Source organism: Oreochromis aureus, linkage group 6 (assembly GCF_013358895.1).
Source record: "Oreochromis aureus strain Israel breed Guangdong linkage group 6, ZZ_aureus, whole genome shotgun sequence".
In the NCBI taxonomy this organism is placed as follows: domain Eukaryota; kingdom Metazoa; phylum Chordata; class Actinopteri; order Cichliformes; family Cichlidae; genus Oreochromis; species Oreochromis aureus.
The window spans coordinates 16,442,048-16,455,047 of NC_052947.1; the positions used below are offsets into that span (position 1 = coordinate 16,442,048).

At 41.7% G+C, this 13,000-nt stretch overlaps 2 protein-coding genes across 8 annotated transcripts in view; one reads left to right on the forward strand and one right to left on the reverse strand.

Annotated features, from left to right (window-relative positions):
• Positions 1-13,000, forward strand: part of lrba (LPS responsive beige-like anchor protein) — a 173,125-nt gene that overhangs the window by 103,588 nt on the left and 56,537 nt on the right. For all 7 annotated transcript variants that reach the window (XM_039612938.1, XM_039612940.1, XM_039612941.1 and 4 more), the window contains 2 exons: positions 2,069-2,212; positions 3,978-4,114. In XM_039612938.1, the coding sequence (XP_039468872.1) occupies positions 2,069-2,212; positions 3,978-4,114 (281 nt within the window). The remainder of the gene's footprint in view (positions 1-2,068; positions 2,213-3,977; positions 4,115-13,000) is intronic.
• Positions 5,060-7,047, reverse strand: mab21l2 (mab-21-like 2). The gene has a single exon (XM_031752320.2). It carries the CDS (start codon positions 6,632-6,634, stop codon positions 5,555-5,557), a length of 1,080 nt encoding a protein of 359 aa, XP_031608180.1. The 5' UTR covers positions 6,635-7,047; the 3' UTR covers positions 5,060-5,554.

The window sequence follows — 13,000 nt, forward strand, 5'->3', positions numbered from 1 at the left end:
TATTTTAATTCTTTTCTTTTCCTTTTTTTTAAAATTCCCTTTTCTTTCTTTTAAAACGTTCTTAAAAAAAAGTGGGGGGGAGGTGGAGGAGTTGTTTCATAAGTATTAGAACAGTTGTAGTTCATTTTAGTTAATTCCATATTGTTGTCACATACACACTCTCACACACACACACACACTCTTTGTGGGTTAAATTCCAGCCGCTGAATGTTTGTACACTAAAGCTGAAGTTCCGTTTCATGAGTTTGCATGCTCCACATAATTCCCAAACACAGACACACACACACACACACACACACACACACACACACACACACACACACACACACACACACACACACATCATATTCAAAAAAGAAAAAAAAGGTACCTACTTCAAGAACAGGAAGGCTGGGAGGCTGGCACACAGCCTGTCACTTATGTCCGCTTTTATGCATCTGGTGATAAGTGATGTAACTTTAGCCAAAATAGCTCCTAATGGACTCACACACACCCACAATATGCTGAGTTGTCGTTATTTGTGTTGCATGTACTTCAGTGAATAGACCGAAGAGCTATTAATAAGCTGTTTGAGGTTTTCAAGGTTTGATACTGCATGTTAGCGCCGTCTTAATATGGGGGAGGATAATTGCTGAGCATGCAATGCATAGAAGTTCAAATACATTTCTGTTTTTAAGCTCCTCTGACAAGTCCCCTGTCCACTTGCTTGGTGCGAATACAATGGCATGTGGTACGTATTAGGGGAGCTGGTAGTAATTTCAGTGCTGCTAACTAAAGAATCCTCCAGGGAGGCTTAATTACAGGAAGGCCATTCTAAATATCAGTGAGCTGCATATTTTCCATGACAAGAGATTTTTTAGCCGCGCTCGTCTAGCAGTTTCAAAGTGTACGGCTACACGGCACGGCTGTGCATTTTTAGGAAGTGCAATTGATCTCCACCGCAATCCCAGGTGGTGATGACAAAAAATCCCCTGGATATGGGTTCAGCGACTCGCCGGACTGAACGTGGTTACTTGCAGCTGAGTGCTGGATTAGAACACAAAGTCGTGCACAGAAGCAGTGAAAGCCCTCACTGTATCGCCAGCTATGTTTACAAATGTAGAAGACTTGCCAGCCAGTCTTTGTGTTGTGAACTTGTGTCTGTGGATCTTTACCATGCACCGCTGGGGAAGTACGGGGCTCTGTAAATGTTTGCAGATTTGCAGATTTTTTTTTTTGTCTTTTTAAATAATGTATTTGGAATCTCAACTTGTGTCAGTTAAAATCAAAACGGGAAGTGTGTGACCATCATTTTGTTTAAATGTGTCTGAAAAGCCTGACTGTGAAGTTGTTTGTTATGCTTCATGGTAAATGGGGGAAAAATGCAGTTAGGGTTGTGTTTGCATTTGGGTTTTGTCTCGTGTCGTTCATGTTTTGTTCGTAGCTCTGACTGTCTGAAAATGCAGTACACGTGAGCGCTGCACTGAACCGCTGAATCGAGGTAAAGACTCAAATGCAAATAGCTGCATTTAGGGTAAACACACAATGCTCACTTTAGTGAAAAAAAGCAAAAAACATAACATCCAGATCATATTAAAAAACTTTCCTCATCTTACTAAAAGGCCTCAGATTGTTCTTCATTTTATAAAACATAAATTATGTTCTGAAAATTAAATAAAAGATTTTACTTGGAGTTGAATCTTGAAGAAGACTGTTGACAAATGATTTTAATTGATTTTGCTTAAGCTAATTCAACAAAGAAACAAGCACTGTGTGATAATGGATACAAATAACTAGTCCACTGTTATTTTTTACTGTGTGTAAGGGGATTGCTTATAAGAGCTGTTTTTTCTTTTCTTTTGTTTTATTTTATTTTTTAAAAATGTGCATCAATTTCTTGTTTGTTTGTTTGTTTTTTAAATCGACTTGATGTGAAAGCTTTTGTGTCCTTAAACTCCGTCATAAAATATAGTCGGATGCATTCGTGTCGTGTCGATCTACAGTATGAAATGCAACCTTGACTTTTATGCTGTAATTACTTCAAATGCAAAATAAGATGGCCCTTTCCCCCTCCTGCTTCCCACTCTAGCATCCGAGGACGATATTCTCAAAGGCAAGCAGTCCATCAGGAGCCAGGCTCTGGGAAATCAAAACTCGGAGAGCGAGGCATCCCTTGACGGAGATGATGACACTCTGTCGTCACTAGAGGACAAGGACCTGGAGAACGTCACAGGTAAAGAAGCAGCCCGTGTTCGCCACCTCCCATACCTGCTCCTCGGTCATTCCCCCACCTCCCTGTTTGTATTTGTGTCTGTGTTGTAATTTTCCCCCCTACAGTTCACACCAAATAAAGAAATGGCGGCACTGTAGTTTGAGTTTTTGCTACATGTGCAACTCTGATTTACTGCACTGAATACGAGGAATCTATACACGAAACAAATCTAAACAGTGTCTTCTTTATCTTCCGTAGCAGGCTGTGATTTTCCAATATGACCTTGGTGTTTTATTATATTGCTGTGCTTCTTTTTACATTCATACTTGAGTAATTTGTGTGTACAGCTCCTTTATAAACAAAGGAAAACCAGCTTTTTAATGAGCATGCATCACTTTCTCATAGCACATCACTGGAGTGCTAGTGCCACCATGGCATCTTAACTTTCCTGCCTCTGCCAATGGAGGTCTGCTTTACAAACATACTGTACACACACAGGCCCAAGCAGCAACGCTAAACATTTTTTTTTATCTGGCAGTAGCAGCTTACCCCAGGATAGCTCTTTTGAAATGAGGTATTATCTGATTGAAGGAGGGTAGTTTTTCTTTTGATAAAACTTTAAATTCCCTTCATGTGAGCCTGGTCAGCTACTGCAGCTGCAGAATGAGAATGACATTCCAGTTCACGATGTTACCCCCTTTTTTTTTTTTTAATGTCTGTTATTTAAATAATCTTCATTTAATAGGCCTATTGCCGTGTAATCCGCATATTATGCGTAGTGACAGCGCTCAGTGGACTAAGCTGCAGTAATTGGGCTTAGAGTGCTATAAAAATAATGCATCTGGATGACAATGGGATTAAACGCTGAATCCTGTCTAATCGTGTGATTTATCCCGCGAGAAGTGCGTAGAAGTTGTCGGGAGAGGTTTAGCTGTGCTCTTAAGCAGCTGTCTGCTCCAGGTGTAATTGAATGTCTTTGAGTGAACGGAACAAAAAATGTTATTTCAGCCCATGGATAACATGTCAGTACTCACGGGGTTCACGACAGGCAAAGGGATGACTATATACATATCTGTTTATTCCATCCGTGTGCGAGAGCGCGAGGGTGCTCGGGGAAATCAAGCCCGCAGCTCCGCGGCGCACATCTGCAAATACAATGCCTCATATGCGCAGAGCCGGGCAGAGCTTCCACCCACAGCTCCCCTGAGCCAGGCTCTCATTGTCATACTGGCATAAATTAAGATTGATGAGAGATGAAATACAGCTTCTCCCAGAAGCCACCGATCAATGGATCCTGACGAACAGTCAGTTTTGACAGTTGTGACGCAAAGTAGTATTTTTAATCAGTTAATTTTTTTTGAGTGTTTTCGGCTTTTTTGCCTCACACCGTTTTATTATATAAAGTAAAAACACGTGTTGGTGAACTTCTATTGTTTCGTGTGTGTTGGTTTTGTCTTAAATTTGCCAATAAAACGCTGATTATTTTAAACAACCGAAGCATTTTGGTTTTTAAAAACATGGCAGCTTTATTGTAAGAGTGATACCGTGGAAGTTGGTTACTGCGCGATTGTGCGTCAGCTTTAAAAGTGGACAGACGTTAACGGTGTCTTTACCGTTTACCATGATCAACTTTCACGAATTAACCAGATCCCTGGTTTGTTTTTAACTTTTCCATCAGGTTAGATTCTTTTGATTTTCTTTTTTACAGCTTCGCATTAGCGCTCAGTGGTCCCCCAGTTTGACGTGCTCGTTTTGTGACCGGCGTGTGTCTCTGTCCGTCCTCCAGGCCCAGTAAACATGAGCACCAGCGCTCAGCTCGTGGCTCCGGCTGTGGTGGTAAAAGGCACCCTGTCCATCACCGCCTCCGAGCTCTACTTCGAGGTGGATGAAGAGGAGCCCAGCTTCAAGAGCATCGATCCAAAGGTAAGGGACTCAAGCTCCATTGATCATGTTTCTCACGGTCACTTACAGAAGACATGCTTGGATTTCCGATAGGCCCTGCTGGCATCTAAATGTCACACAGAAGCTTGTGTGTTTTTATGTCTGCTTTATTTTAAAATTAATAAAAGTATTTTATTAGTTCATTTGTAAGCTTCTCTAAACATTTGTTAAAGAGGAGACGCGGTTGAAGTTAATATAAGGTTGGATTCCAACTGCGTCTTTGTTTTATTTTCTCTTTACAGTGGTTTCTGGATTTTATAAAACTACTTTTATTTTCCTCTGAAAGTTTTTTAAGTTGAATTTAAAAAATAATCTTTATTGGTAGAACATTGTTATAACAGCTAATTTAGCAATTGTATCATGTAAGTGTGCAGCATTTGTTTCATCACTATAAGAAAAACACAAAAGTTGAAATTGGATTAAATTATGCTCTGATTTGAAAATAAAAATGATTTAAATTTGTTTTAGTAATATTGGTCAGTAAAAGGAGTGCTGACCTACAGGTGGTGGTTTGTTGTCAGTGTGTGGTGGGTGTTGGCTAACACTGTAAAATTATCATATTTATTTAAGTGTTACTTTAATAAAATCCACGTTTAGTTGGGTGGTGTTTTATATCAGAATGAATATAAGTAAATGTGGCAATAAAGGTTTCAAATAGTAAAATCAGTTCATTACTAGATTTTTTTTCTCACTCTGCTGTAGGCCCTTTGCTTGTACCACTGTTCAAACAGAGCACAGATGCTCCCAGGCCTACACATGAACACCAGAGTGTGGATTTACATTCATTTAAAAAACAACAACCAAAAAAAAAAAAATCCAATCCCGTTGAGCTTGGCACTCTTACAATAACTTATGGCCTAAAATGGGCCTTTTTTAAAAAAACAAAAAAAAAAAATAAAAAATTGCTAAATCATATTAATCTTTTTTTCTGCCTGTGTTTCATCAACTTACATTTTGTCCTGTAATTTTTTTAAAGCTAAAGTGAAACAGATTTACAAATTTGCCATCTCAGCTGTCCAAAGACGTCCAAACATGAGGCCAAGTTGTAATTTAATTTGCAACATTTTATTAACATTTCTTCTTTAAGTCACATAATGGAAAAAAATGAACTTGGCACGCTACATTTTCTTCTTTCACTTAACGATTTTTGTGCATATATTTAAATAAAAGTTTCTTCACTTTGTGAAAACATTTAAAGAAGACAACTAAAATTTATTACATTTATTTGAAAATGTACCTTCACTTTCTCTCGGCAGGGGCCCAATTGCTCCATTTATTATAAAAAAAAAAAGTGGGGGTTTTGTTTGTTCGCTTCATTATTTTCTTGCTGATTTTCTTTTCACATTTCTTGGAGACTCGGTTGAAGAATAGTCTTTGAATTTTATCCCAAAAATGTCCTTCGCCGCAGTCTTGACAACCAGTTTATAATTTGTCCAAACTTTTAGCGTTGGTGAGGATTTCCCTCGCTAGTCTCCATGTCTGCTTAGCAGCAACCTCCAGGGCTGAGTGAGGCTTTCCCTGAAACAAGTCCAAGTTTGGCAAGAAGTAGTGGGGACATCTGCGGCATTGCAGACAGGATATGAGTTGCAGCAGGATACCATTGAGTCGGTCTCCGAGGCAAGACTCGTCCCAGTCGGTCTCTCTCGGGTGTTTCTCGCACTCGTACAGCAGCAGGGTCTTCATGTGGTAGTTGTTGAGGGGCTGTCCAGGCAGCTCCAGGTGACGGTCCCTCAGAGTCTTGAGGATGGACAGACACTTCTTCCTGCAGCCTCCCATTAGCAGCCTGTTCTCGGCCTCGCTGAACTGGAGAACCCAGGCGTCGCTCTCTGCGGAGCTCTGCTTCCCCGTTAACGAGTAGCACTCTTTGGAGAGCAGGTTAAAGCCCTCGGCTTTCACTTCTGCCACCCGGTTAGGGCCGGGCCAGGGGATGTGGGGCATGGGCCACTGAGCTGCACTTCTAGGCCAAATCCCAGTGCACTTGAATGCGGGGGTGATTTGCACCACGTACCTCTCCCTGATCCGTAGTTTGACCTCGCTGGTGTCGGCGACCATCTTTACCACGTCACGGTAGCTGCATTTATCCACGGCCTGTGCCACCAGAGTCTGAAATCTTGAGCGGATCTTTCTGGCTGATAGGTAGCCCGAGGCTGTGATGAACTCGACCCACAGCGACATGCTCCTTTTGCGGCCATCGCTCAGCTTCAGCACCGCGCAGCCGGGCAAGGAGCCGTCATCCACAAAGTTGAACACCCCCATCTGGTTAAGGTAAAGCACCACCTCAAACTCATTGGGGGAGATGACCTCCATCCCCTCGTAGCGCGCATCTATCTCACTGAGGGAGCTGATGAAGCGGGGCTCCTGCACTTCCACCTCTTTCAGGACATCGGACACCACTTTACAAACCTCCCTTATAGTCTTCGCAATGGCCGCTTTGCGAGCTTGGCATCTGTCGTTGTAATATTTGTTAAGCTGGTAAACCAGCTTTGCCTGCGTCGCAATCATGTTCGGGCAGAGGTCCGGGCTGTACACCGGAGAGTCGCAGTAATTTGACGGATCCAATGCTTACCGGTAAAGCCAGAGGCAAACGCTCACCGTGCAGGAAAAATGTGTAATCAAAGTTTTTTTTTTTCCTCCTTGCTTTTGCAGCGGATGGACGTCAGTGTGAGGAGGAGGAAACGGATAGGGATGCAACGTAATAGCTTACTAAATATCAGTCCAAGACATGAGCACTTCCAGCACAGCTAAGAAGATTCATATTCAGGTTGTGGGTCACCATCCGTTTCCCGGACTGTAGACGCTAAAGGCTAAAACGCCGCGTATGACCACTCATCTCTTCTTGCTCTTATTCTCTCCTCTGTGCCCCCGCTCACTTTTCGTCCACACTCAGCTTTGAGCTGGATTTGTGTACTTTATGAATGGTTCCTTTAGAAGAGTGAAGGGGGTCGGGCTTCTCCTCCTGCAATCATGTGCAGAGCTGTCAGTGCAAGCAGCCAATCAGAGCTGCCAGAGGCAGACGGTCCTGCAGGAGAGCTCCAGTTCGCTTCGACAGCATCTGGGCACACGGTGCATGCAGTCCAGCGCTCCCCAAGTCGACACAGGAAAACACAAACCTTTAGGGTTTATACTTCATATGCCGGTGTAAACTCTCCGCGCCGACAGTAAAACATTTTTTTTCCACGACCAGTGCCGCTCCTTTACGCGCAGCTTCTCCTGCATTTTGAGGACTGAGATTTTGAATCTTTAACTTAACAGCTGCTTGCATTCTGCAGATACATGTCTCGCTATTTCTTCTAGTTTTTAATTTAACAAGTTTCTTTCTTTATCTTAAAAAAATAAAAATAAAAATCTCACTCCGACTTCCAAGGCTCAGTAATCGCAACGTCTATAGGCTTTTGGCTTTTGCGCCACTTTCTTCATAAAAAACTCTCTTGATCATCGCTGACTTACTTTTTTTATGCTCGGGGTTTTGCGGATTTTGGGAGTATTCTCCATGTTTTGAATTAGACACCTAACACCAGGTATGATCTGCTGGTATTATTTTGTGAAATAAAAGTGAAAATTCTTTTATTCCCCCTTCATTTGAAATCAGACCCAATTCTCCTTACTTGTGAAAATCGATTTTTTTTATATCACATCCATGGGTCATTTTCTTTTATAAACTATTATTATGTATATGTTTTTCTTCTTGCTGATTAATGTCCGATCGACATCGTTTTGTCGGTGTACTGTTTGCTGGGATAAATGTGTCGAATGCACCTGCAGCTTCCCCTCTGAAGCTCTTTAGTGACGTGAACGAAACCAAAACGATCGGCCCCAACGACTTTTCCTAAACCTGATGAGCTGTTTAACTAATCCAGTAATGCATTTTTGGGATTGGTTTGGCATCTTTTACATAGTCAGTACACAACATTGTGTCTAGTTAAATAACTTATTCAGCGTGTGTGTGTGTGTGTGCGCGCGCGCGTCTTCCCTCACACACACTCACACACCGCCCGTGGCTTGATCGCCGTGAACCCTGACCATATACTGAATAATTTAACCAGAGGTCTTTGCGTAGACGTCCCTTTGTCACCGCATGTTGGAGAACTAAAGAAGCCATTACATCCTCTCACAGACGAGAGGCTGGGGTGTGAGGGTATGTTTAAGCCTCATGTAATATTTAGTCCTTTTCTATCCCGTCCAGAGAACGACATTGCGATAATAGTGCGTCTTAAATTTGATTTTAATGAAACATTTGATGAGACTTTCAGGTCTTTTAAAAATTAGTTTAAATACTTGGATTCATTTTATGAAAATATATATTTTGACCAAAGCTCCTCCGATTAGGCCTAGAATTTTTAAAGACGCTGTCGATTATTGTGACCTCGTTTTCTTCAGATAAAATCAATAATAAGCAGCGATCAGGTATCGTCTTTGAAGCTTCACGTCGAAGGTATTTCTGGGAGTGAATGTTGGTAGGAGGCAAATAGGCCTTCTGCTGTGGCTGCCACCGATGAACAGAGAATCTGTCGTGAGACAACCTGAAGGCTGCAGAGAAAACAAGGTTGCTGGATTTTTGTTCAAAGAGTGAATATGGAGTTTGCTCCAAGCTTCCTGCAAATGAAATGTAAAAAACAAAAAGAAGAAAAATAAAGAAAACTTTTGACACTTGTTACTAAATTATAGATAAGGCAGAATATTGCTTCATTAATGATTCCCAGGAGCCATCCGCTGATATGAAGTGGCCAAACTATGCAAAAGATACTGAAATAAGCCATAAACATTTCAGAAAAGGCTCAGATTAATGAGCCAACCTTCACAGTTGCCACATTTTCTGGACTTTATCATGTTGCGTTTTCCACTAGTGGTGATAATTTTGAGAAGTGTGAAGTTAGTCATGATGTGTAATTTATTAACTATATTGTAAAAGAAGTTTTAGACCTTTTTAGTATTTGAGCTCAAACTAGATGTGTTTAAAAACACACACACACACACACACACACACACACACACACACACGTTTAATATACTGCTTTTGCCTCACTCCTGTGCAAACAGCACATTTTGCTTCATGTAGGTGTAGCAATAAGTGCTAAAAAAAAAAAACTACATTTAATTTCATTAAATTCTATGAGTGAGTTTTTATCTTTATTAATAATAACCTAGCAGGACCCCCCCACCCCCCACCCCCATAGATAATAGCACAGAGTTTTAGTGTCGGATTAACTTTCCTCACCAAGAAAACATTCAAGGGGAAGTGTTGCTGGTGCGTCGTGACATTTGATTTTGGCTTCCAAACATAGATTTATTGTGAAATACTGATGATAAAAATACTAAACTGATATTCGCCAGGTCTTCCCTCAAGCGGCCTTTATCCTAATGTGGCTTTGGAATTTAGTAAAAGATGAAATAAGTGAGAAAAAATGTCTGGCTGTGTGATTTCAGGATGACTGTTTATTATCAAGCTCGCAGCTCCGGAGAGATTAATCGGCCCTACTTGGAGAGCAAGTGTCCAAATATTATGAAGGAGATGCTAAGCCTGGTTTAATGAAACATACGGTGACACAAATGCACAGTTTTATATAGACACTAGGGATCTTTTCGGGCCCACTTATCACACCACGCGTTCCTGAGCCGCAGTGTTCATTTTTATTATAGAATGGATACCTCGTGTCGGATTAATAAAATCGTTTTTTCAGCCAAAGTGCAAAGGTCAGCCATATGTCAGAATAGGAGCGTCATTATATTTCAGCTTGCTACATGTCCATCGAAGTTTGGAAAACAGAAACTCAGTCAGCGCATGTTGGAGCAGAGATTTTAGCATTTTCTCTGCTTTTTTAACACTCCTCATAGTTTCTTTCATACATACTGTTATATATATATATGAACGGCAAATGCCAACTGTTTGTGCCTCATTTACCTCACTCAGTCACTCATACGTTCTTCTGTACATCTCTGGAAAACATTCAGCGTTCCTGGAAGGTTTTCTCATTTCTGAGTGTAGAGAAGATCCCGTCAAAGAGCTCTTTGATCCAAGCCTGCGCGACTCCACAGCCATCCCCTCGTAAGCGCAAAACTGACTGCACGAATATCTTCCAGCTGATGAGTAACTAGACAATAACACGCTCCCCCCCCTCTCTGTTCTTGCTTTGAGTTTGTCATTTTCACACAATTATTGCCCTTCTTTCCAGATTGCATAAACTACAATATTTGTATACCTTAGTTTACAATTGGTATCAAAGCCTCAAAGATACATTTGGTTCCTTATCAGGTGGGAGTTGGGTGGGACTGTGATAATTTGGTTATTTGGTTCATCTACTTGTTTAATAGTTAGTCTCAATAATCAGTAGTAAAGTAAACTGAGAGTCGAGTTGCACCCATTAACACTGATCCTCTTTCTTGCTTTGTACTTTGAAGTGAGGGGTATAGTAGCACTGCTGCCAGTTTTAGATAATTCTCTTTTTTCTCCTCTCTTTATTTCTCTGGAAACATGATAGGTCCAGGGAAAGTGACTCATTGCCTACCAACACACACACACACACACACACACACACACACACACACACACACACACACACACACACACACACAGACTGCACATGAGTAACATCCGCACACGGGTGAACCGAGAGAGTAAATTTTGATGTTCTTGTTCACACGTTTTGTTGCCGTCTCCCGTACCCATATGGAGCCAGCTGCTAGCTCCATAGAGAGCTCAAAGAAAATCATCGCAGGCATCTAATTGCCTGGCAGGCCTCTGCATCTGCTCGGCAGATAGCAGAACTGATGAAGTCACGGAGCAGAGCAGATGTGCGTTTGCCTGTGTATGTGTGTGTTTAACAGCACCCTCTCTGCGTTTAGACACCAGCCATCAATATTGCATGCAGAGTTATTGTTGCAGAGCCTCTCCTGGAGACTGCTAATATCGCATGTATGAGGAAGTGAAATCCGCTCTGCCCCCCCAGCTGATTGGTTAAAGGGAATATCTGCAAAAGCTTGATTGGATGGCGTTTGTAACCCTTCCTAGTGCAGTTTGAGCGTGCTCCATGCTATCGTACTGTTTGGACTTTGCAGTGTTAACAGCTGAATAAAGTAAAGGGTGAAAATACTGAAGGGGGCGTTGCAAGAGCTGCAGCTGCAGATTAAAAAGCGGAAATTAATCTTTTGAAATATGTTTATGCTTTCCAGCCATCATTAAAGTGCTTGAAGATGAGATTTTTTTTACAGATTGAGGATGGTTATCAACTTGTGTACTGTGACTTGGTATATTTACGAAATCAGAACTGTGACACAGCATTTGTAAAGAAATTGATGGCAGACATGTAAACGATTGTAAATCTTTCTGATCCAGCGAGGGATCAAACTGTTGCACATTATTCAACATCAAAATACCTTCACTCGAATTAATTTGGTTTATATGCCTCATATGAAGTCATCAGTTTATCTGTACGCAAACTGCTACAAGAAAAACCCCTAAAATTTTGTGCGCATTCACAAATTCTCCAAAATATTTCTTCCAAAAGAAAAAAAAAACCACAGATGGAAAACATTTGAAAGAATGTCAATAGTTTTGTCCTAAAGGTCAGTGTCCAGCCTTGCAGTACGCAATAAAAAAATCCCCACTGAGAAGACATTGGTAACTCTAATTAGCGGGGTGGTGACGGCTACCCAGGGTTGGTTCAAGCAGCTGAATGAATGACCATTCAGTCAAGGAAAACCACCCTGGTGTGTTATGTGGCAACCAGTCCCATATCGTTAAGCTCTCCCAAAGTGTCAGACTGCGGGGATCACCCCCCTCCACCCTCCTGCTGCTTGCTCCACCAAACCCTCGTGGTCGCCAGGGACGACCTTCGGCTGGAGCTGCCAATCACAAAGAGCCATGGCAGCCAGAGGTCTCTGAGAGAGGAGCCTATTGATTTTCCAGTTAGAGCCTAAGTAGTGTGTGCTATAGGACTAACGGACAGCCCAAGCAGGTATGTCATTATCAATGAGTCCAAGGAAACAGATCCTCTCACTCATTCATACTGGCCTCTCACCGTCTCTCCTTCATACTGTTCCACTCTATTGGTTGGAGCACATCCTGAGATGGTCAATAAATCGCTCAGCCACACTATGGCAACGACTAGTAGAGCGAAGGGTTAGGCTGACCTTCTTTCTCTTTCTAGTCCTTCACTTTCCTTCACTCTTTCGCATTCTGCCCGGTTCTCAGGTGCAGTAATTACAGTAGGTGGAAGGCATGAAGTGTTTCCTTAACAAAGACAGATTTCACAAGCGTGAAATGATTTTCTCTGTCTTTAAATTCCCAACATCCACGGCCAGCTTACTGTCAAGCTTCATGCTCCTTCTTCCCAGCCCACTTTGGATCATCCAGTCATCGGGAAATCCAATAATCTAAATGCTCAACTTAAGTCAAGTTACCGCACAGATTTGGGAACTTGTCAACAAAAAAAACACATGCGGGCAATCTGGAATTATTTAAGCCAACTACAGGAGATAACACCAAATTAAGGTTTCTGAAGTGTATTTCTGTTTGCCCAGTAGGAGGTGAAGCACCCTGTTTTACAGTTGATTATCTGGATATCTGTGTTGCTCGCTCAGAGTGCATGGACCACATGGACTGTTGTGTACAGTCCCTCACATCCAGCTGAATAAGGCTATGTCACTGATGATTAATGAACTTGAAGTCTTCAGTAGACATATCGCGATATCGACCCTTCATTCAGAATCTGACCCTTTGCATATATTAAACCTGCAATTATCATTAGACATCTTTGAGATTTCGGCCATTATCTGATTATGTATTTCTTTTATTAGGTGTATTGATTTTACCGTTGGCCCAACACTGGTCCAGACTGAAATATCTCCTCGGGTTTTTGTGTCGTTTATTTT

Bases quoted from the DNA above. Each gene is read 5' to 3' on its own strand.
- mab21l2 (XM_031752320.2), bottom strand. From the start codon at position 6,634: ATGATTGCGACGCAGGCAAAGCTGGTTTACCAGCTTAACAAATATTAC.